Genomic DNA, 21,697 nt, shown 5'->3' on the forward strand with positions numbered 1-21,697 from the left:
CCAGGAGTCATAGAATCTTGGAATGGTTAGGGTTGAAAAGGACCTTAAGATCATCTAATTTCAACCAGTACTATGGGCAGAGACACCTCCCACTAGACCAGGCAACCTGCCTAACCTGGCCTTGAACATTGCCAAGGATGAGTCCTCCTTCTGTTGGCACCAGCATCTTCCAGAGTGATATGCTGGGAAGGATTAGCCAGTGAATGGACTGAGGGACAACTGCAGACACCTGCTACTGAATCCGGCCTCCTCCCCACCTTCACCCTGCCTTCAACATGCAGAGGTTTCCAAGATCCCTGAAGCCAGGCTTCAGGATGCCCTCTTCCCACTGTGGGTTGTGTTTGTTGCCAGAGCCAGAGTTGGCCAACTCCTTTCAGCTTCCAGACTGTGGTCAAGGTGCGTGGCTGAGGGCAACGTTTAAAGAAAACATGGTCATGGAGCAGACAAGTTTTTCCCTGAAGTCATAAGGGTGTGAGTGCCTCCCTGCCTTGCTCAAGGCACTCTCTTATACTTTACATGATTTGATTCTTGCTTTTGAAAGAGTGTGTTACTTCCTGATGCCTGAGAGTGCAGACATGGGAACCAGCAGCTAGCATGCCTCCAAAATCCTGTTCACTCAAGGCAAGCGACTTTTTTGGCAGGCAGGTAAAGCCTAATTAATTTGTCATTATCCTCAATCACAATGGTAAAGGTCAGCAAGCAGATTTTGTGCCTGAGCTGGTAAATTTTTATGGCAATTTTGCAAAAAAACAGCTTAACATATGGGAATAGGGAAGCAAATTAAATTAGAAACCAACCGTAAGCAAAAGTGAAAATGGCCAGTGGATGTTGTAATTATACTCTTCAGCTCCTTTCCACAAGGGGAGGTGTCAGCGATGCTGTTGTGATTTCACAGCAGGGATGGGTGATGCCTCCCCCACGCTCTCCCATGTCTTCAGGCACAGGGTTCACATGTGCCTGGTCTGATTTTACTAACTGGGGTTGAATATACAGCAGTGAGAGGGCTGAAAAGTGACACAGCTGTTTATCATTCCTTTGGTATCAATATCTAAAGCATTGGTATGATTTGGAGGCAGGATATAAAAATTAATTTAGAATTGCTGGTGTCCTTTTCAGCTCCATCCCTCAGGTAGCTGTGCCTGGGGATATACTACTGCAGCTCTTATTTATATAGCTATCTCCAGCACAAGGTCCTCCCGTGACAGGAAAACAATAAAACTAAAAGATTAACCATAACCACATAAAAAAAGACTTAAGATCTAACTTTATGCCAGCAGCTTACAAAGCTGTTAAGCCTGAAATGACAGAGGAGCTCTGATCTAGCTGTGTCACGGCTTTGGCTAGTTGTCCTGATAGGGTAGATGAGCCTGCCTCCTGCCTGCCTGCCTGCCTGCACTGAGAATCATTTCCATATCTTATAGGCGAAAGCAATTCAGTTGTTTCTCCCCCTCCCTGCCAATCTCCATGTTTTAGCCCCATGAAGGTATGCACTTTTTTGCCCCGTACTTTGCAAGTAGTGGGATCACTGCCCTGCAAAAGGCCATTGGAAAAAGAAATCCAGATTGAGATCTTGCAATTTAAGCCCCTTGTGCTGACAGGTTGGCCAGTGCCAGAGCTCCCATCACTCTGATGGGTGTTTCTGCTGCTTTTCCCATGTGAAAAAGAGGGTGCAAGCAGCCTGTGGCCAGTGCCTTGCAAAAGCCCTCCCTTCCTGATTTCCCAGCTGCTTTGACAGGTTGGAGATGCTCAGCCGCTGAGGTCAGGACTGTTTGAAGGACAGATAATTAATCCAGCAAAGTAATCCACAGTTCCTTTTTGGCAGATTTATGGAGATAGCCTCTGTACCGGGGACTTTGGCTCATCATCTTTCATTTCCCAGGCAAAGAGAGTGACTTGTTGTATAACACGACCTGTTCTAGATAAGGCTTTTCATTTAAGGGAACTCTCTGGTCTAACAGAGATTGATTTTCCTGGTGGAAATCGGACAGCCCCAGTGCTCTTGGCAGGATCAGGCCTGCAGACAGCAGTGTGTTTTAATGTTTGCTGCTGCTGCACATCACCTGGGGCAAGGGAATCCTTTGGCTCTTTAAGAGAAGGACTTTTATTGTGAATTAAATAACAATTTAATTAATAGGCAGGAGGAGATTTTGACCGACTAGCTTTTGTTAGGAAAATGTATTGTATGACTATAGTCCTGTGCTTTGCTCACTAGCAGTAAACTTTGGGTTTCATCTATTTCCAGGACAGCCAGAAGACTTCATATGTCCTGGCATGAAGGTGACCCGTGCTGCTCGGGCAGGCACTGAAGGATTAAACCAAGGGAAAGGGTCCCGGGGCTCCAATGTCAGTCTCTGCCTGCCTGACACATTTCAGGTGCAGTGATGGATGGGCAATGGGAGATTGCACAAAGGCAATCCATATGTCCTTCCTGTGCCTTGGAAAGTCTTGCAGGAGAGAGGGGAGTGACTGCAGGGCTCTCAGCCAGTGAGCTGGTCCTTAGGGCTCTTCAAAAATCCTTAGGGCACTTTTTTGCTTCCCCAAGTTGATTGTTTTAGGAGACTGATACAGTTTCTGGCAAAGCATTTTCTTCCTAAAGCTGATGCATCCCAAGGGAAGCATGAATTAAAAATCATTATTTGAGTAATGTAATAGCAGTGTGAGTTACAAAAGCAAGTGGAAAGCGTGTCTGAAATGAATTGCTCTCCATCTTTCTTTTGATTTTCTTGCTAAGGAATAAAATGTCATATACGTGTGTGTGCAATGTAAAAATCAGTGCAGTAGCTCTCAGAACATGTTTCACCTAGTGTTAACAGATCTGGAGTTGCCTTCCATTTGAAAGTGCAGCATGTTGATTTGAGGTAAGGTTAAATGGCCAAAGAGGTCTCCCAGCCTTCAGCTGCTGTCACCCCTCTTAGTATTTTGATCCGACTTAATAAAGGCATGGCAAAGTGAACCACTTCCTCGAGTCCTTTAAACTGGACATCAGGGAGGAATGCTGGAAAAAGGACTTGCTAGTTTTAATGTTCCCATTGCCGGTTGGCCTACATCATGCTGTCTTTCTTCCCACGGTTTGATCGCCTGGTGAACTACTAGGGTGTTAAAGTCCTCATAAATTACACCTGCTGGGAGGGCCTTCCAACGTGATTTAAAGGCAGTCATCATAGCAGAACATTTCTGTAGGAGGACACGCTGATGGGTGGAAAAGTGCCTCACGTCAAGTTATTCATCAAAGGCTGTTTTCCCCACCCTGCCAATGCATGAGGATGAGACAGCACAAAGAGGAGATGGTGGCTGCAGCCGCAGCCCCTCTTTTCTTGGTTCAGTTGCTTCCTCCCCAGTGCTAATGATGCTTTGTCGTCACATTGGCATCTTGCTTTGGCTCCCTGGCAATCCAGAAATCACTGAAAAGAGATACGGTTGTGGTAATGGTTTGCATGGCAGGTGGTCTCCCAGCAAATGGCCTTCAGTAATTAAAACTATACATTCTCTTTTATGTGTAAATATGAAACAAATGCATATTTTTTGTTTAATTTCGACTTCCTATTTAACTTCCTGGGATTTAATGCGTATGCAAGCTGTTGGCAGTCTCTGGAGTAGAATGAACCTGCGCTGTCTCTGTTCCTGTTTGGGCTAGGGAAAGCAATCAGTTCTGCGATGGTTTTTAATGGAAGATTTTCTGAAAGGTGTTGAGCCTGGAGATACGGGATTTATGATAAAAGCTGATTCAGACTTGTTACTGGGCACATTACAGGGTACTCCTTTCATAGTCTCCTGATGAGTCTGCCTACTGCTGTGGAAGAGGCAGGAGATGTGATTTGTGGGTCTCAGTCTAGCCCAGGCATAATAGGCATTAAGGAAGTGCCATTTTAGGTGCATGCATCCTTTGACTGCAGGCTAAGAGAGTGTTCTGCAACTGCTGCTCTGAGGTGGTGATGCCTGGCAGTCCAGACCAGCCAGCTCTCTCTGGGAATGCATGCTGCCTTCTGTGCCCTGTTTATTAGGCCAAAATCCTCTGTGAGCTCAGGTGGAGGGTTAAAGTGTTGTGTTTACAGAAATGAGTGAAATAAATATTTACGGTGGTTTTCCCTCTTCACTCACGATCCAGCTGTTGGCTGCTCTCATGTAGCAGGTTTTAGGGTTAGATTTATGGAAAGAGGAAAGGCTGAGGAAGAAGGCCATGCCAAACAGAGCTGGTGATTTGCCTTCCCTTTGAGCCACCAAGCACATTTTAGATGATATGGGGGAATGGTGGTTGTGGTCCAAGACTCCGCATCCTTTTGTGTCATTAATTACACTCAGAGCAGGAACCTTTAAACTCTTCAGGCTCTGTTCTTTCTGGTATCCAGCCGCAGCTCCTGGGGGCTTCAGGAGGTGGATTGCACCTTGTGTGATAAAATTCCCTTTATTTTCTCTTACTGTATGTTCGGTTCTAAAAAAGGGAACTGTGTGAGGATGTAATCGGAGCTTCTTCTGTGGCTCTGCAAGATCAAAAGTTCTGCCAGTTATGCTAGAATGGGCAATTAAATCTTTTGGGGAAGATACTAAAAATGCCTGGTTGCAGAGCAGGCATGTGTGGAGGAGTGCCTGCACGCAGCTTTGGGCTTGAATAGCTGTCCCAGAGAAATCTGCGTCTTCTGGGAAGAAGAACAAACCAAAGTCCAGAGCAGGAGAAACAGATACAGTTTTGTAAAGCATCTCGATTTCACGCAGAGTGAAGAAACAAAGCTCAGGTTGTAACCCTTTTTCCTTTGGGAATCACTTTTTCCCCTTTGAATTTAAGCATGGGGCAATGTATCTGCCCTGGCATGCTTCCCTGCTTATTATGCAGGGGCAAAAACTCAAGGTGAAGAGCAGCGAGGTGGTCATGGCAGCTGATGGACTATTTATACGGTAATAACTGTGTCTGTTGCTGACTCTATGAACCACATCCAACAGCATCTATTTCAGTGCCAAAGAGCCCTGACAGAGCACATTTTGATTAATAAATTATCCAGCACAAGGTGTGTGATGGGTTCCCCTTTCACATCTCATGAAAGTCACCCGCTCCACGTTCAGCAGCTTAGCAAGCCCTGTGCCTTTTGAGGATGCAGCTCCCTGACACAAATGGCTCTTCATGCAGAGATGTGTGGGAAAATTCTCCTGTGTGGGGGCATCGGCTTCCCTTGGCTGACAGGTAGCTCTTGGCTACAGCTGGGCAATAGCTGCATTTCTCCCTCCTAAGGATCTGAATGATGCTCAAAGGCCAAAGGGGTGGGAGGAAGGAGGAGACATCAATGTCTTTTTTCTTTTTTCTTTTTTTTTTTTCCTCCCTGGCTTTGAGCCAGTATTTTTAATGGCCTTTTTAAGCTGTGAGAGTGTTGGCCGAGGGCAATTAAACATTATGGCCCCCGTCTATAAAACCCCTCGTTATAGCCATGTTTCTCCAAAACGATGCCATGCTACCACCCATTCCTCAATGAGTCTGGAAAAATGCTCGGAATGGGCTACTATGATCCATCCCGTTGCCCTTAACCCAGCACCGGATTGATCCCTGCCTTCCTGGTCTCCTGGCCAAATGTGGTGTATGTAGCAGTTGCTGCTGTCCCTGTACTCATGCATAGACAAAGGAATGGGAAAGTTCTCCTTCTATCTGTGTCATAACAAAAAGCTGGGCTTATATGTTCTGAGCAAGCCTGCTCCTTGCCAGGTGAAAGCAGCAAGTCTGCCAGAAATGTATTCATATTGCTGTCCTAAAGCCTTTTTGTTCTCACCGTTCCTCTGCCTTTTTGAGTATTAAAAAACATTATCTGCTTTGGTTTTCTTCTGTCTGTGCTCCCTTTTCCTGCTCAGCCTTTCCCTTCCCATCATTTAATTTTTACCCTATCTCTGCTTCCTACCCTGGGTCTCTCTCCTGCTCCCTCCTTGTGCTGTGTTTGGCTCTGCAGGTTTGCAGTGGTAGCAGAGAGGTAGAATTGGACCCTGCCTTCCTACAGGGTGTCCATTTCTGGTGGATGCTACCTCCTAGGCAGCCTCACTTTCGTTTTCTGCTCCCTGCCCTGCTTTTCTTAAGGCCATCTTTGCTTTCCCAGCACTTGAAAGCAGAACTCCTTCTTCGCTTGATGAAAGACCCATTTGTTCCTTAGCTTTGCCTGCTCCATCCAATGGACCTGGATTGCCAGGTTCTCTGTGAACATGCCACATCCTTGTCTGGATGGGGAAGAAAGTGGAGGATAGGTAAGCCTCTGTTTAGCAGAAACCAGAGCATGGGCTCCCTTCTCAAACAAGGGCATGGAAATGAGGTCCTTAGTTTCCATCTAGGAATGCTTTGGCGGTTTAGACCAGACTTAAAGCTAGGCAAGAGATGGCTCAAGCAGGGAAACATCCAGCAGCTGGTAACACCTGAGCCAAGTGAGTGATTGTTTTATTGCCTGCCTGATGTGGAGCAGAAGATTGTGTGTGCCATGGTGGGGAGCAGAAGGCTGTGTGTGCCATAGCATGAGCCCTGCTTGTGAGAGAGCATGCAAGGGTGGGAGATGGGTACCTTCTTGAAGGCCACTTGGCTTCTCTGTCAAGTGTAGCTCTATGATAGTTTCTGTCTGTGTCATTAAAAGAGTTTGCAGAGTGCAAACTTGGAGATGGAAAGGTTTGTGTTGTTCTGCATCTTCTGAGAAACAGGATTATCTGGGTATCTCAACTGGTGCAAAGGTGCTCCATCCCCTCTGTGTTCTCCATCATGCATCTGTGCATTGTGGTATCGCTTCAAAACCAGAGATGAGCAAAACAAGGCTTGCTCTGTTGATATGCCCAGCAGGCAGTGCTGGACATGGGCCATGCAAGCTGTTGGCTGGAGCACTGGGACAGCGTGATGAGAAGCTGGCTCAGCTCACAGTACCCACCTGCACCCACAGATGGCTATGGGTGGCCAGCTGAGAACTCGCAACCAGTGCAACTGGGAGCAGGATGGAGCAAGTGCTGGGAGAGATGGTTGAAAGCCATCAGCCAGTGTGACTGTCTGCACCAGCAGCTGCAGATTAAGCTGTGCTTAACCCTAGCTTGGCTTTTCCCTGGGTCAGGAAGATGATGGAGAGATAATGGGAGAACCAGGGAGGGAGGAGAAATTGTAGAGAGGAGGGGAGAGTAAAAGTCCACGGGGAGAGAAAGACAAAATTGGTGATTTTTCACCCACCTTTTCTTTTTTTCCTTGCTCTGAGGAAATTGAAGACATGTGAAGATTAGAGAGATTTTTGCAAAGAAAGAGTCTCCAGGGAATGTGCATTGTTCGGCAGTGCAAGTACTTCAGCGGGGATCACTGGTCAGAGGAATAATGAAGTGGTGGTTGAAGAAGCATTGTAGAGGAAATGAGGAAAGGCTTCTGAGGGACAAGTTTGGAGACACCTTTTTCCCTTTTGAGGCTAATTTGCAAAGCTGGCAATTCTCTGCCAGCAGAAAGGCACCCCAGAGGGCATCTGATGCATATCTGCTGTCTCTGTTGTGCTGGGGAGGGTGAGCTAGAGAAAAGGCTCTGCTGTGTAGCCTGGGAGGGTATTTGTGTCCCTGATTTATTCATCCATCCTTCAAAAAATGACTATGGTCAAATATGAAATGCATAACCATTCTTAGGACGCAGTGACTGGAGGTGTTAGGAGGCAGCATGCCATTCCTCAGTGCTGTGTTTAGTCCTTTTTGTCATATTTCTGCCCTGTTGACCTATTTCCACTAAAACATATTGGTCTCTGCATTTACAGATTCTTGTTAGCATTACACTTTGTATTAGGGGAGCATGCTGAGATTGCCCTGATGCATAAACTTTATCATGGCAACATGGCAACCTAGAGCATTTAAATGCCTTGCAGCACAATTCAGTGCATCTTGTGGAGTGTCCTCCAAAACTAGTATCAGAGGACTCCTAAAGAGGTGTAAGTTACAGAGCAAAGGTGCGAAGTCAAGATGAAAAGAGGGGACTTGTCCAAGGGAGGAGACTAGAGATTTTCATATATGGCAGAGAAAGTTAGGTGAAAAAAAAGCAAAGCTGCCAATGATGTTTTAAGTAGCTTCGCATCAGTTCATTAAGCTGGCTAGCAGTCAATGGGCCATTTCAGCTGGGAGAGAAGACCAAGGACAGAAATGGGAGGCATTCAGCATGAGAGGAAGATGTAAAGGCTCGGTAATGGGGGACAAAGGTGTTCTGGCACTTAAGGATCTGTGAGAGAGAGGAGATGCTTGTAGCCAGCCACTCACAAAGGCCAGGATGACTCCTGGGGCTGGGAGGGAGGGAGAGCTGGACATGGAGGCTTTGGCCGTCGCATAAAAGGTGCAGCTGTGGTTAAACAGGGGATAGTAAGGGAGTGAGGTGGATGCTGACTGATGGAAACAACTTTCTGCGACAGCAGATCTGTCTCAAAGCTCCCTTCCAGGGAAATGACAAATGTTATGTGTGTTTCCTTCATGCTGAGATATATTGAGAAGACAGGGATTTTTTTAGTTTTGACTGGGATGAATATAGCATACCTGCAGGGTTTCCTTGTTCCCATCTGGGGCTGGATTAAGGGTTTCTGCATACCTTGAGATGATGAAGGGAGTGGTGTGGGTGACCATATGCCTGTATATAACCTCCTTGGTCATCACTAATTCAACAGCCAACAGCCTCCTCTGGTATTGTGTCGGGCTTGGCACAGCATCAGGTATCCCAGGCTCCACACACCAACTGCTTTCTTTTGTCTGCCTGACAGAGAGAGCACCCGGGACTGATACAATAACATTCCCAGTGCGGGATGCTTGTCTTTTTAGCATCTGCTGGCTGTGACACTCGAGTGTTGTCTTAATCCTCTCTGGGTGCCTAATTCCAGAGTAGGAGTCAAGCTGAGGATAGGGTGCAGCACAGAGCTCCATGGCATCTTGTGTGGTTGCTTTCATGTGAAGACCAGCTTAGTAGTCAAATTTGGCTCAGGCAGAGGGAAACAAGGCAACTGCATGGGGTCAACACCTCTGTCAAGAGTATAAGAGCAGGGCAAGTGCTTACAATACTTACCCTAATATTCTCCCTGGCTCAAATATGTCCAGCTAAGAGAATTCCTGAGCTGTGTGTGGCTTTTCTGTTCTTTGATAGATGGTTTTTTTCCTTTCATCAGCTCCCCAGTCTCTCCTTGAATACTTGTGGACTTCCATCATCTTCACTATCCTCTGGCAAGAGGTCCCACAGTTAAAATACCTCTTGTTATGTGATGCTGATACTTTTGAGCTTAGTCTGTCTGCACCTTCCTCTGATTAATCTGGACTGATGTCCCCTGACTCTTATATTTTAAGAAAGAGGCCATGCCCACCTCAGGGGCATGGTGCCCTGAGAATGCAGGCAGTTGTTCAGAGGGGAGTACCTGGATTTGGCCGTGTTTTTGGCTGTGCTCTTGCATATTTTAATAACCAAACCCTCTTGAAATTCTTCATCTGTCTGCAGCATTCACAACATTACTGGCTGTTGGAGGGAAAGCACTGTTTTGAGCCCTGAGCTGGGGCACGTGAGAGGAGGAGGGGACCATTACAGCCACGACAGTTTAAAGCACATTGAGATAATATGCAGGATTTGCAGAGACCAGCCTGTGCCCAGCTTGGAGCTCCTGGCCTGGCAACAGATCTGCTCTGTAGAACCTCTCAAAAACCAGGTCTAGTTGTGCATGGAGACTGTCAGGGGAAGAAGCTTGTGTCCTCTCACTTCCCTGTCTGTGTTACCCACAGCACCATTTAGCATCAGCTGTACCAGCCGCTTCTGCTCATACTGCCTGTTACTTTCCTCAGGTAACACCAACAGCATCTTTGCACTGGACTACATCAGCGGGGCCTTAACCCTGAATGGGCTGCTGGACCGGGAAAACCCCTTCTATACTGCTGGGTTCATCCTCACAGTGAAGGTGAGACCTCCATCATCTGGGAAGCAGACTGGCAGAGCAGGATGGGGAGGTCATCCTGCCTGGGGACAACTCCTTTGAGGTGGAGGTACAAAACTGGGACATGTTGCTCCTGTGGGCATCTAGAGCCATGATAAGCTATTCCCTGGCCAAGCCAAGCGAGATGTTTAACACAGCCCCCCCTGTAAGGTGGCCCAAAATGTGGTTGCCTCTATACAGATGAATAAGGTAATGTTTGGTGCCCAGCCTAGTCTTCAACTAGATTTGCCTGCGATTGTATCTGCTGGCAGCAGGCAGTTGCCTTGGGATTGCAAATCGTATGAGACACCTACATTCATGCACCTGGATTGTGCCTGCTATGCCTGTTTCCCACCTGTCTTCCCCAGACCCATGGAAAAACAGTTATATTTTGTCAAGTCAGTGGACAGAGGTATAACAGGGCACCATCTGCAACTGCCCAGCACAGAATGGCATGGCAAGGTAGTGATGCTGAAAGCTGCCTCAAGAAAAGGCTCTGGAGCATGCTCTTCCAGCCCTACCAGCCCCACCTGAGAACAGCTCCCTGCTCACAGCCCTGCACTTAAAATCCATACCATCTGGGCAGCTGGTTAGTAACACATTTAGCAGTATAGATTGTTCTGGGCTGGTGTGGGGAAAAATCAGCATTGTAGGAAGGGTTATTGATTGGGAGGGCAGGAGCCATCGAGTCACATTCTCATTTTGGCAAGTACAATGCTTTGTCAGGGGTGCAATGGGACAAGAAGTTACCCCTCTAAGTCCCAGACACAGGTTATAATGTGGGGCTTTATGCATGTCTTTATGCACCCATCCCTGCTGTGTCTTGGTTTGGGCTTTTATAGTATCAATTCAATAGAAATCAAAGATCAAAGAGGGAGGGTTGTCTGGTTTTAACAAGGACAAAATATCAGCTTAATTTTAGAAAGATTCGTGAATCTGAAAAATTGCCCGTTTTCCTGCCTGCATGATAATGGCGTTCCAGCTATATTCTGTTGATCCGATGGATTTTTATTTCCTCTCTCCACAAACTCTGCATCTTCCTGCAAACGCCAACTCTGCGTCCTGCACCCCCAGGACCCAAAATGTTCTCTGCTGCTCTTGTCCTGGAGCACGCAGGGAAAATACAGCTGGATTGCTCCTTGTTCGGATCAGCCTGTTCTGCTGTTGTGTGCAGAAGCAGTGAATAGCAATGAGCCATGTGGGTCGTGTTAGCGCTGCTTTTCTGTGCCCACAGCAAAGCAAGATTATCCAAAGGACAAGAGGAGGGACTCTGCTTGAAAAGGCTGATTCACAAGTCTTGCTTCTCTGGCAACAAAATCTGCACTCTTTCCTTTTGGGAAAGCGAAATTAAAGTCTTTCTTAAGACAGAGGTGTGATTTGGAGTCATGACTCAGCTCTGTATTTAGACACGTGTTGCCAAACCTATTTTAAGGTCTAAATCTTGTTTTCTTCTGTTGCCCTAGTTTTCTCTCCCTTCAGTAGTACTATGGTGGGTTAGTTCCCTGCTCCTGGTTTCACCCCAGGAGACGGCAGAGAAGAAAATAGGAGTACTCTTTTCTCCATCGTGGCTTCCCTTCCTTTGAGGACTGCCCCAAACATCTCAAAAGGCAACTTCTTTTTTTGTTCAAATGCTTGGGGCAGGAGAATTGCCTACTCATCCCCTAGCGTGACTCTGAGTCCCAACAACCTGTTGCATGGTGGGGGCAAGTGAGAACTTGGCCACAGCCATCTTAAGGGAAATGTTAAGCCCCTCGGAAGGTTTGCAACAGTACTATGGGTCTGAAACATGGCTGATGGAAGAACTGGGTCAATATCTACGTGTTAATGGGTCAGCACTGTGAAAAGCTGCTTAAGGTTAAGGGGCAATGGCTCAACCAGCTAAGCATACTTTCTTGGCAAAGGAGAGGAAGCAAAAGCTGCAAGAGTCTCTAATCACAGTGTGCACACTTCCTATTACATTTATTCTTTGAAAAATAAAGGCTGCTCTGTTGTTTTCTCTCCTTGCAGGCAACAGAGCTGAACGATGACCGCACACCCTCCAACGCCACTGTCACCACCACCTTCAACATCCTAGTCATCGACATCAATGACAATGCGCCTGAGTTCAACAGCTCGGAGTACAGTGTGGCCATCCCAGAGTTGGCCCAGGTGGGCTTTGCCCTTCCGCTCTTCATCCAGGTGCAGGATAAAGATGAGGTGAGCTGTCCCCTGCTGTGGGCACTTCTGTCCATTCTTTGTAGGGTAGCACTCATGTGGGGTTTGGGGGTGCAGTAAAGGATAAGCCACTGACGAACTTGTAATGAGGTGCATGGTTATGTCCTGATAACCATTTTTTTCAGCTCTTACTGCTGCCATTGGTCTGCTTGCTCAGTATGCTGAGTGCAGGTAGATGCCCTTCCCAGAGAGCAGGCATGGTATGTGCTTCAATGCAGTCAGGATTGCACGGTCACTGAAAGCCAGAAAATGGGATTGTTTGGGATGATGATTCTTGCCTGCTTCTGAGGACTCTTGTTGGGCAGTCTTTTGCCAGTCTGTTTTAGAAAGGGATAAGGTTTTCTGGTGGGCTCCCACGGGAGGGGAAAGACGGAACCTCCAGGCTCTGCTCTGGCAGGGATGGGTACTGCTGTGACCTGGGATAAGAAATTCAGAGATACCTGCTATCTTGGGGCTGGAGGAAGTGTGGGGGACTCTGGGATAGCAGTACATCACTGCAAAAGAGGCAAGAGTGCTGGAGGCTTGTTCCTCCCTCGTGTTAATGGAGCTTCTATTTGTTACACGCCGGTCCATGCCATCCATGTAGGGATTGCAGCATGTTTTCCAGCCTTGGGCTTGCAGCCTTCAATTACTCTGATTATTTGACTTGTGCAATTCACGCCTGGCTGCTTCTGTGTGCCAGTACCCTCCAACCCTTCCACACTGTGCGGTGTCTGCTTCAAACCAGTGCTGACACCACATGGTGAGTTTTCCAAAATCCCTTGGAAAAGCTCTGTGCCATCCCAAGTGAGAGATGAGGGGAGAGGGTCTGTCAGAACAAATGGCATCATCAGGATGTTTTCCTGATGATTCAGGGAAATGATGTGATAGTACCAGTGAATATGAAACAGAATCTGTCTCCTCACCCCCAACAAACCCTGGTGGGTCAGTTAAACTGTGCATTTTCTAAGGCACCTTTGCTGGTTGAGATGATGGATTTGCTTTTCCCCAGGCCTGGGTGGAGTTCTCCACATCTCGTAAAGCCATCCAGAAACCCCGTTTTTTTTTCACGGGAAGTGATTATGACACAGAACTAATAATCTACTTGTGACATGATGTCACCATCCAAGAGTTATGAGTTCAGCCTGAAGAGGTGCAGATGAGGTATTAAGCAGATAAAGAGACTGTTTTTTCTTGAATATGTCAATTGCTAATAAAGAAGATATGGATATGACAGATGCTTAGGATAGTTTCTGAATAGAGCTGCTGTCGTGCTTTCTGAGAGATGTCAGCAGATCCGTTCTTGAAGGGCATTGTAACACTTCTGTTTGTGCCAGAAGGATGAAGGATCTGTCATTATTTCTGGTTAAAAGCTCATTTTACTGGAGTGACTCCCATTCAAGAATTCACTTTTCAGCCTTGCTAATTTTAAAATGGGAGAATAAAAAATAGCCTTGCCTTCCCGATCACACCAGCAAAAAATAGACTCATTCTTGTGATGTATTTCTTTTAAGTTCCTGAGATTTCCCCACAAGAATTGGCTGAGATTTTTAAAACTGCTGAGGGACGACCTCTTGTGCTAAGGGAGTCTGAAGGGGTTTTACTGTACAGGTCTTTGGAGACTGTCATATTAGCATGGATTCATTTAACCATAGCATTATTTTCACTGATAAGAAGCACAGGAGAGCTGATGTCTTGAAATATCTGGAGGGAGGAAAGTTACAAGCAATTGTTCCTTGGTTTTTTGTTTATTTTCCAATGGTGTATCTTTATTATTTCCTCTTGTGGATGCTTGCAATGGGATAAACCATCCAGGTAGCATTCGGGGGGGGGGAATTGGGACAGCCTACCCAGGTCATGAAAAAGAGAGTCAGGTCGTGAATATGAGACAGGAATGGGACTGCATCTGTAGCCAGGCTTATTGTAGCACTGCTTCCCAGGCAGTGTATTTACGGAAGTCCAAAACCCCAAAACTTTCAGTAAAAAACTTACAGAAAGGGAAGAGAGTTGCCTTACAGTGACATTTTGAATGCTCAAGTACCCCATGAAAATTGCGAGGCTTTTGCAAACCATCTGGATTTGAAGTAGCCAAGATGGTGCCAGGCTTTCTTGGCTTTCTGTTGGTGCAGGAGTAGAGGGATGGGACAGCAACAACTTCAGGCAGGGATGTGACTGAGGACATGGCTGACAGAGCTATTTTGTCAGCATGGCCTTCATGCTAGAGATGACATGATTCATTTTTGTAAGGGGCAAAGGAAAACAAGAAGAGCATTACATATGTCTCCAGGGAGAGCAGCTAAATAAACAAATGAGAGCAGATGGATGGAGGCACATGAAGTCAAAGCTAGAGTCTTCAGGAAGATAATTTTGCCTGTGTTTTGATTCCTGCCTCCCAATCTATGTCTTAAAGTCCTATGAGAGTCCCTGGCAGGTTGGTTTCCTTCTTGAGCCAAGCCATTCAGCCTTATTCTGGCCCCTACAGCAAATTTTGACACTGTTACTTCAGCTTGTTGAGGTCCTACTTGGATGGTGCAGCACATGCCTGAACCTTGTCCCACCTACAGATTCTGTAGGGTTGGGTGGTTTTGATGAACTTACTTGTCATTGTAACCTGGTTGTGTCTTTACAGAGCTGGGGGAAAAGGTGTCATGTGAGCCTGGCCCTTAAAACACTGCATGGGGTACCACAGCCATTAAAAAAGGAGTTTTGTAACGAGACCCACTTGACCTTTTTAAATGGTAGGGGTTGGTCTTTCTTTCTTCTGGTGTGTTTTGCACACACTTAAATGATTGCTTTTTGAATGAGATAGATTAAACAATTCATCTAAGCACTTAAAAATGTATTTACATTGCACACAAGACCACGCTTGAAAGCATGTGCTTGAATTTACCTCTGTGTTTAAGTGCCTTTCTGGAGCTTGGCAGGCATTATTGTCTCAGATGAGGTACCGAATTGGGCTGCCTGCAAGAAGAAACCCATTCCTCTGAGTCTATCCCTTGCAAAATCCCAGCTGCTGTGCCTCAAACGTAGTCATGATTTTGCTCCAAGAGGAGCTGTCTTGGGGGTGCAGGGTGGGATGTGGAGCAGCACCCAGGTTGAGCTGAGATGACCCCAGACATGGATTTGGGGTGCAGCCAAGAGGTGTTCAACCAGGTGTGCTGGTTTTTCTTTTTGCATTCTCTACGGCTTATCAAAAACACTTGAACACAGGAGAAATTAGTACACAGTGTTTGCACAGGGTTTTGGACCCATCCTTCTATAAACCAAGAAAAAAATCATTAACCTCTGTAGCTGAGTTTCTCTCTTTGTCAGATAGACAGCAAACCACTTGAATACCTTTCCAAAGATGACTGAAGGCTGTTTATGAAAATCTGTGGCTGTTTCCCAGTATTTAGACTGAGCCTATGCTCAACTGGACACCAGAGAAAACCAGTATGCATATACACTCTCAACTAGGATTGGATTCTCCTCTCATTCATGTTGCGATAGATCAGCAGGGAAGAATAAATCCTGTGTGTGAGATGGAAGGTTCAAGCCTTGAATCCATTTCTGCATTAAGGTTTGTTTCCAAATTGAGAGCAAGAGACCCAAGCAGTGAAATGCTTTGCTTACCAGAGGGCTAGTAAGCTCAGGCTCATCTACTCCAAGGCTGGGTTAGGTAGGATGCATGGGTATCCTTTCTGGATATGGTGGTATCTTAAAGCCTGGTGGCTTGATGCAGTATTTTAGGGTGAAGACAAGGGTTTGGCCATGCAGGAAAAGGATCAGGGCATCCTTCAGGGTATTCCTTATTTGAGCTTCCTATCGCTGCAAGGTTCACAGGGGTGTATTAAGAGAAACAGCAGCATAGTTCCCCCGGGCACGTCAGAGAAGCCAGCTCTTCTGCCATGGCTTTCACTTGATTTTCCCTGACGCGGTTGACTGAAGAGGAAGAAAAGGGCAGAGGCTGTATAAAGCAGGAGTATGATGGGCTGACATTTTAAAATAATTTTGAAACAATTCTCCAAAATAAGCATATGGAGTAAGACAAATGGGGAATTTAAAGAAAGAAAATCCAGGCCGTGGGAATACACTGTATTTGTCCCATAAAACTGCATCAGAGGCCTGCACAGGGATATCGTATGTCCCCATGTGTGTGCAGGTGCAATATATGAATCATCCGTAGCATATATATGCATATGACAGACACGTGCACTATAAATATGATCTACACAGCAAGGAACTGTAAAGGGGAATTGACGGCGCTCAAGTATTCTCTCCCAAAAGTGCCAGCTGCCAGTCGTGTTGAATTAGATTTCACAGGGGTTTTTGCAATACATGGAATTCACCAGCAAATTACCTTTAAAGAGGGAAAATCAATCATTTGGAGCAGAGATAAGCTGAAGGCGAGGCAGCCTTGGATTGATCCCGTCTGTGCAGGCGTGTGTGGAATTCAGCAGATAACCTGGGGAGAGTAGGGAAGGAGAAAACTCCTCCAGGAGGGGGGAGTGAGCAAGGACTGACACTTTTGGATGGACAGAAAGGCAGGAGAAAACGGCTGCCACTGTGGGGGAGGAGGATCAGAATAGCTGGGGAGCATTTTGCTCCAGGCATCCTGTATCATCCACAGCTTCAATGAAGTCCTTAGGGATGCAGAGGGCCTGTGGCCAGTGAGCCCTCAAATGATTACTGATGCTGTTGTGCTCAGTTGCTGGGTGGGCAATGGGTGCTGGGAGTCTGGGCTGGCTGGCTGGGCAGTGGGAGAGAGGCAGGCAACTCCAGAGAGGCTATTCAAAGCACTTGAGTTAAATGTTTTAAAGTGGGTGGCGAGAATAACCCTCTTTATGCCTTGTGTTTTCAAGGGGAGGATTAAGCATTATTTATCTCTGACTAGGTAGAACCACAGGCTAAGGTATCCAAGCCATAGGAAGAGGCACTAACTGCTTTTATAGAAAAGCCCACCCAACTCTTTCCCCCCCTGCCCCCTTTCTTCCTCTACCACTCCTGAATTCTCAGCACTTTTCCCTTCTTTGCAAACTTGCCAGAATGAGGGGTATAAAACACTCCTCAGCTTTTTGTAGGTACTATCCCTTGCCTAGAAAGTGGCTGGAAGGAAAGCTGGAGTTACACTGGATTTTGTGCTTCAGAAAGGCAAGCTCACCATTTTGGAAAAGTAGGCTGTACCTGAGCTAGGGTGAAGGGAGCCAAAGGCAGCCCTCTACAGAGCCACTATGAAGAGAACTGAGGATTCCAGGCTGCTTTTCCCAAATCGAGCTCACTTTGTGCTGAAAATTATTGCAGGCCACCAACCTGTGCACCGCAGTGATTCCAGGGGTTGGTACAGTTCAGGGAGGATTGTTTGCTTGTCTAGGGGCTTGCTTTTTTGCTTTTATTTTTTGTGTAACTATTGGTAAGTGATGCTAAATGCTTGCTTTGACTGGTGGAAGGCTGAATAACTTCTGAAGCATATCCATGCGCACTCCCCTGAGGAAGAGGCTGGGTGGGAGCAGGATTGATGGATGAAGCCAGTAGGTGATGCTGGGTAAAAAAGCTGGGATAAAGCTTATGATCCACCCTCAGTCAAAGCTGTAACAGCTGATGTGGCTGTTTCTGGCCTCCTGATGTGAGAAGGGGCTCCCTGATTTGTCATGAGCCCTGTGAGAGTGCCTTGCAAGGTTGTGAGAGCAGATTTTGGCCATGATTTATGGGAGGTGCATGAGCAGGTCCCATGTAAGTGCCTGGGACCTCTGAAGAGACACATGTACCCACCTCCTGGCATGTCACAGCCTCACATTTGAGCTTCTGCCCTTGCCTTGACAGCCTGTGCTACGCTGGCTGTGCCAAAGGATGGTATCCCCTCTGCTCCAGTCCCCTGGAATTTAAGAGGGATACTGGGCATGTGGGGCTGGCAAACAGGCCCATCCCAAATTGTTCAGATACAAAGCATTTGGGGTAGATCAGTCAGTGGTCACTTTTTTGGGAGTTGGCTATTTGCACGAGGTTGATCCTGGCATTGTGTGGCACCTTGTAACTTCATGTCCCAGCAGCAGGACACAGTGCAGCTCCTGTTACATGCTCCAAAGAATACATACACAAAGAACAAAGTAATAATTATGCCCAACTGCAGCTACAACTGTCTTTTAGCTGCATTGACATGAAATTTCCATCAGCTGCAATGCTGGCTATGGCTGGGAGGAGGTGTGATTGCTGGGAAGGAGGCAGCGGCCAGCAGCCTCAAGCCACAGTGAGTGCTGGCCCTGTGGACTGGCACGAGATGAGATGAGCTGGAAAAGAGAGGCTGTGTCCCAGCTTTGTGTAATAGCGAAGTTCCCTCTGAAGCCTGTTTCTTTATGGCTCAATTTGTTTCGGATAGAGGGTACATGCAGACGGGTTTATTATTGTAGGGTTGCTAAGCTTTGGCAGGCTGCTCATTAATTTATGCCTCTGAAGGAAGGAAAAGGAGATGATTTGTTTTCAGTGATGGGGAAAAAACTCAAGCAGTACAGGAGCTGGTGGGTAAGGGATTGGAGGAAGGAAACAAGCCGATAAAGAAGACTGTGCGTCGATACCACACCCATGCATCCCGTGCTAATCCACCACAATGAGATGATGCTCTGCTGTAAGCCCACAACTGCATACAAAGACCTTTGTGAGCCTGGGGAGACAGCACTTGTTTTTCTTCTTCACAAATACATTTCAGATCCGTTGTTTGCTCTGGGTGGCAGGAGCAGGTAGCAAGGGGTGAGGAAAATGCAAGCAGCTCCCCATGGCTTCCTCTGGAGCAGGGGGTGCTAGCTGTGAGCTGGGCTGAGCCAGCCCCTTCTGCTGGGCAGCTGATAACAACTTGAATATTCAGATTTGCTTTCAGCCATCCGCAGGGTGCTCACAGTCTCCAGGAACCAGGAGTAAGGAAAGCAGCATGGGGGCAGAAACAAAAAAATAAATAGCTGAATAAATATATAAACGGCAACCTGCAGCAGCTCTCCCAAGAGGCAGATGTATTCCCCTTCTCCAGACCTCTCACAAGGGGAGACTGAGGTACTCGAGGGGCTGCTAATTAGGAATGGTGGGTATCTAGAGGCTGATCTCTTTCCCCAGCTGGAGGGGAATTAATCCACCCAGCTCTCTTCCAGCAAATACTTAGATTTCTTTTGATGTTTCAACTTCTATCTCATGCCTCCAACAAAGTTGCTTCCTCTCCGTCTTCCAAGAAAATCACTCACATTTTGCCACCACGAAAGGTGCTTTTGTGTACTGCAGGATGGGCACCGGCCCCTGGGAGAGACACCAAGCTCTCAGCAAAGGGTCTGAGCAGGAATTCCTCAATGGATTGGCTTTTTGTCACTGGTGGAAAATGGTTCTTTGTTATAAATTGGCATTTTAAGGATAGGGTACCAAATAATGGCTGGGGGAGTGATGCCTTCCTCTTGCCATTTTCCGTATCCTTGCTCCCTACCTCCCTTCCTCCCTCCCTCCCAGGCTCTGTACCAGTGCCATGCCTCACTCATGCCAGGACTGGTACTTCCATTTGCCAGCAAAACATCTTTTTGAAGGAGTGAAGTCTGCCCTAAGACGGGTCAGTTTTATTCTCCTGGAGGGATGTTCACGCCCCTGTTGTGCACCAGTTGAGCATTGCTGGGCTCCTGGGCAGTGGGTGCCCTTGGAGCTTGCTCCTGCTGTGTGGCTCTGCTAGAGATGCTCAGCTTGCACCCTGCTTTGCAGGCTGCTAGGAGGTGTAGGGAGGAGAGCAAGGAGGGATTCTGCTCATGTCACTGGCTCTTGGTAGTCACACTTGGCCAGCTTTTGCTATTAGTGCCCCTTCGTGCATTTAATTGGTCCCTTTTTCTGATAGGAGGGAGGTCATTCCCTCAGGGAAAATTGGAAATTCAGCTCTGGCAGCTTTTGAACCTGCTTTTCATGTGCTCTGCTGGGCAGTGCTTTGGGAAGTGGTGCCAGGCCCAGAACGAGGGTCCTAAAGCGCTGGTTTTGGTATGTTGGTGGTCCCACTGTTCTGCTGGCCAGGTGTTGGGAAAGCAGGAGATTTCCCATTCCCAGCTTGAGCTATCTTACTGGAAATAGCCCTTTGACTGGGAGAAAGGTGCTCACACTGTGGCCCCAAGTGCAAGGCAATGAAATCCCACTGTGTGATAGCCTGTGCGATCTGTGGATCTTGCGACAGTAGAAGAGATTTTCCTTCCAGCTGTGTGCTCTGCAGGTTCATCCCAGGGATGCATTCCTTTCATGTGCACATGGATTTTGTATAAAACCGGTGCACATGAAAAGAAGATTTATAGAAATCGCATGCATTATACACCCAGTAAGCATAATAAAATGCAGCAAAGAGTGCTTAAGGTCAGTGTCAAACCCTGTGGCTCAGTTAACCAAACCCAAACAGAGAATCGCTCCCCTGCATCTCTGGTAATTGTATTTTTACACGTTTGAAGGCGAACGGTTGTGGCCAAGCTGAGGGCATTGGTAGATACACAGCTGATACACAGGCTTTGCCATCAGGTTGGTGCTTTTGTCCTGTGCTCTCCTCTGGGCAAGCCCCAGGTGCCTGCAGCCTTACCCTGAAGATGGGCCAGTTCTTCTCTCCTTTGTCACTGTTAACCTTCCTGTCTCCCTTCCCAGGGACCCAACAGTGTTTTTGAGGTTTACTTGGTGGGCAACAACTCCAACCACTTCATCATCTCACCAACCTCCATCCAGGGGAAGGCAGACATCCGCGTCCGTGTGGCTGTGCCACTTGACTTTGAGACCATTCCTCGCTATGAATTTTCGGTAAGGCTGCACCCCTGTGCTCTATGGGATGTCCATGTTTCTAAGAGTGACTGTTAACCAGGCTTCTCTCTTCCTCTCTGTAATCCACACTACAGAACTTTGGAGCATCACAAAATGGCCAAAAATGGAAATAATAGTAAAGAAAACAGCTGCCAGAGCTTAAGCAGAGGGTGCTCCCCCTTGCTATGTCACAAAGCATAAAAGCTATATAGAGCATAAAACTTAAGGTACATCTATGAGGCACCAAAGCTCTCTCCAGCCTCCTGCTCCAGCTTTGCCTTGCTCTCTACCTGAGCTATAAATTCACAAGGAAGGCCAAGCCGGTATACACCACACCAGCAATGTGTATACACATCCTGACGGAGAGGCTCTCATAACACTGGTGGAAGAAGAAGAGCAAAAGCCTTCCTACCCTTTCACCCTTTCTTCAGGCTGTGGTGGGGTGGCAGGTCCTGGTTCCCCAGGCAGAGACTGGGGCAGGGTGTCTGGCTCACCCAGAGCTGAGCAGAGTTTCAAGCGTCTATGCTCTGGTGGTTAGCACTGAGGTGGATAATCTAGTGAGGGAGCTCAGTTGAGCATTGTTTTCTCACTGAAGAAGAAGAGATAGCTCTCCCAAGCATTGCAAATCATGTCTCCAACCCTCCCTTTGCCTCCTGTCTCTGCCCAGCTCTTCGCAAATGAGAGCGTTCCAGACCATGTTGGCTTCGCACGTGTGAAGATTAACCTCATCAACGAGAACGACAATCGCCCCATTTTCAGCAAGGCCCTGTACAATGTCAGCCTGTTTGAGAACGCCACCGTGGGCACCACCGTCCTCCAGGTCCACGTGAGTACGAGCATCCTGGCTC

General features: G+C 47.2%; 1 protein-coding gene across 13 annotated transcripts in view; it reads left to right on the plus strand.

The window, feature by feature from the left end:
- The window catches only part of CDH23 (cadherin related 23), a 208,161-nt gene that overhangs the window by 105,743 nt on the left and 80,721 nt on the right, over positions 1-21,697 (plus strand). For all 13 annotated transcript variants that reach the window (XR_009728524.1, XR_009728526.1, XR_009728525.1 and 10 more), the window contains exons 10-13: positions 9,769-9,881; positions 11,904-12,092; positions 20,700-20,849; positions 21,517-21,675. Coding sequence is in view for 10 of the 13 variants with exons in the window: in XM_061373922.1 (XP_061229906.1) it covers positions 9,769-9,881; positions 11,904-12,092; positions 20,700-20,849; positions 21,517-21,675 (611 nt within the window). In the remaining 3 variants the exon portion in view is untranslated. The remainder of the gene's footprint in view (positions 1-9,768; positions 9,882-11,903; positions 12,093-20,699; positions 20,850-21,516; positions 21,676-21,697) is intronic.

This window comes from Neopsephotus bourkii, unplaced genomic scaffold (genome assembly GCF_033783945.1).
Source record: "Neopsephotus bourkii isolate Nb327-2 ecotype Australia unplaced genomic scaffold, CSIRO-AGI_Nbou_v1 NB_1634, whole genome shotgun sequence".
NCBI lineage: Eukaryota > Metazoa > Chordata > Aves > Psittaciformes > Psittacidae > Neopsephotus > Neopsephotus bourkii.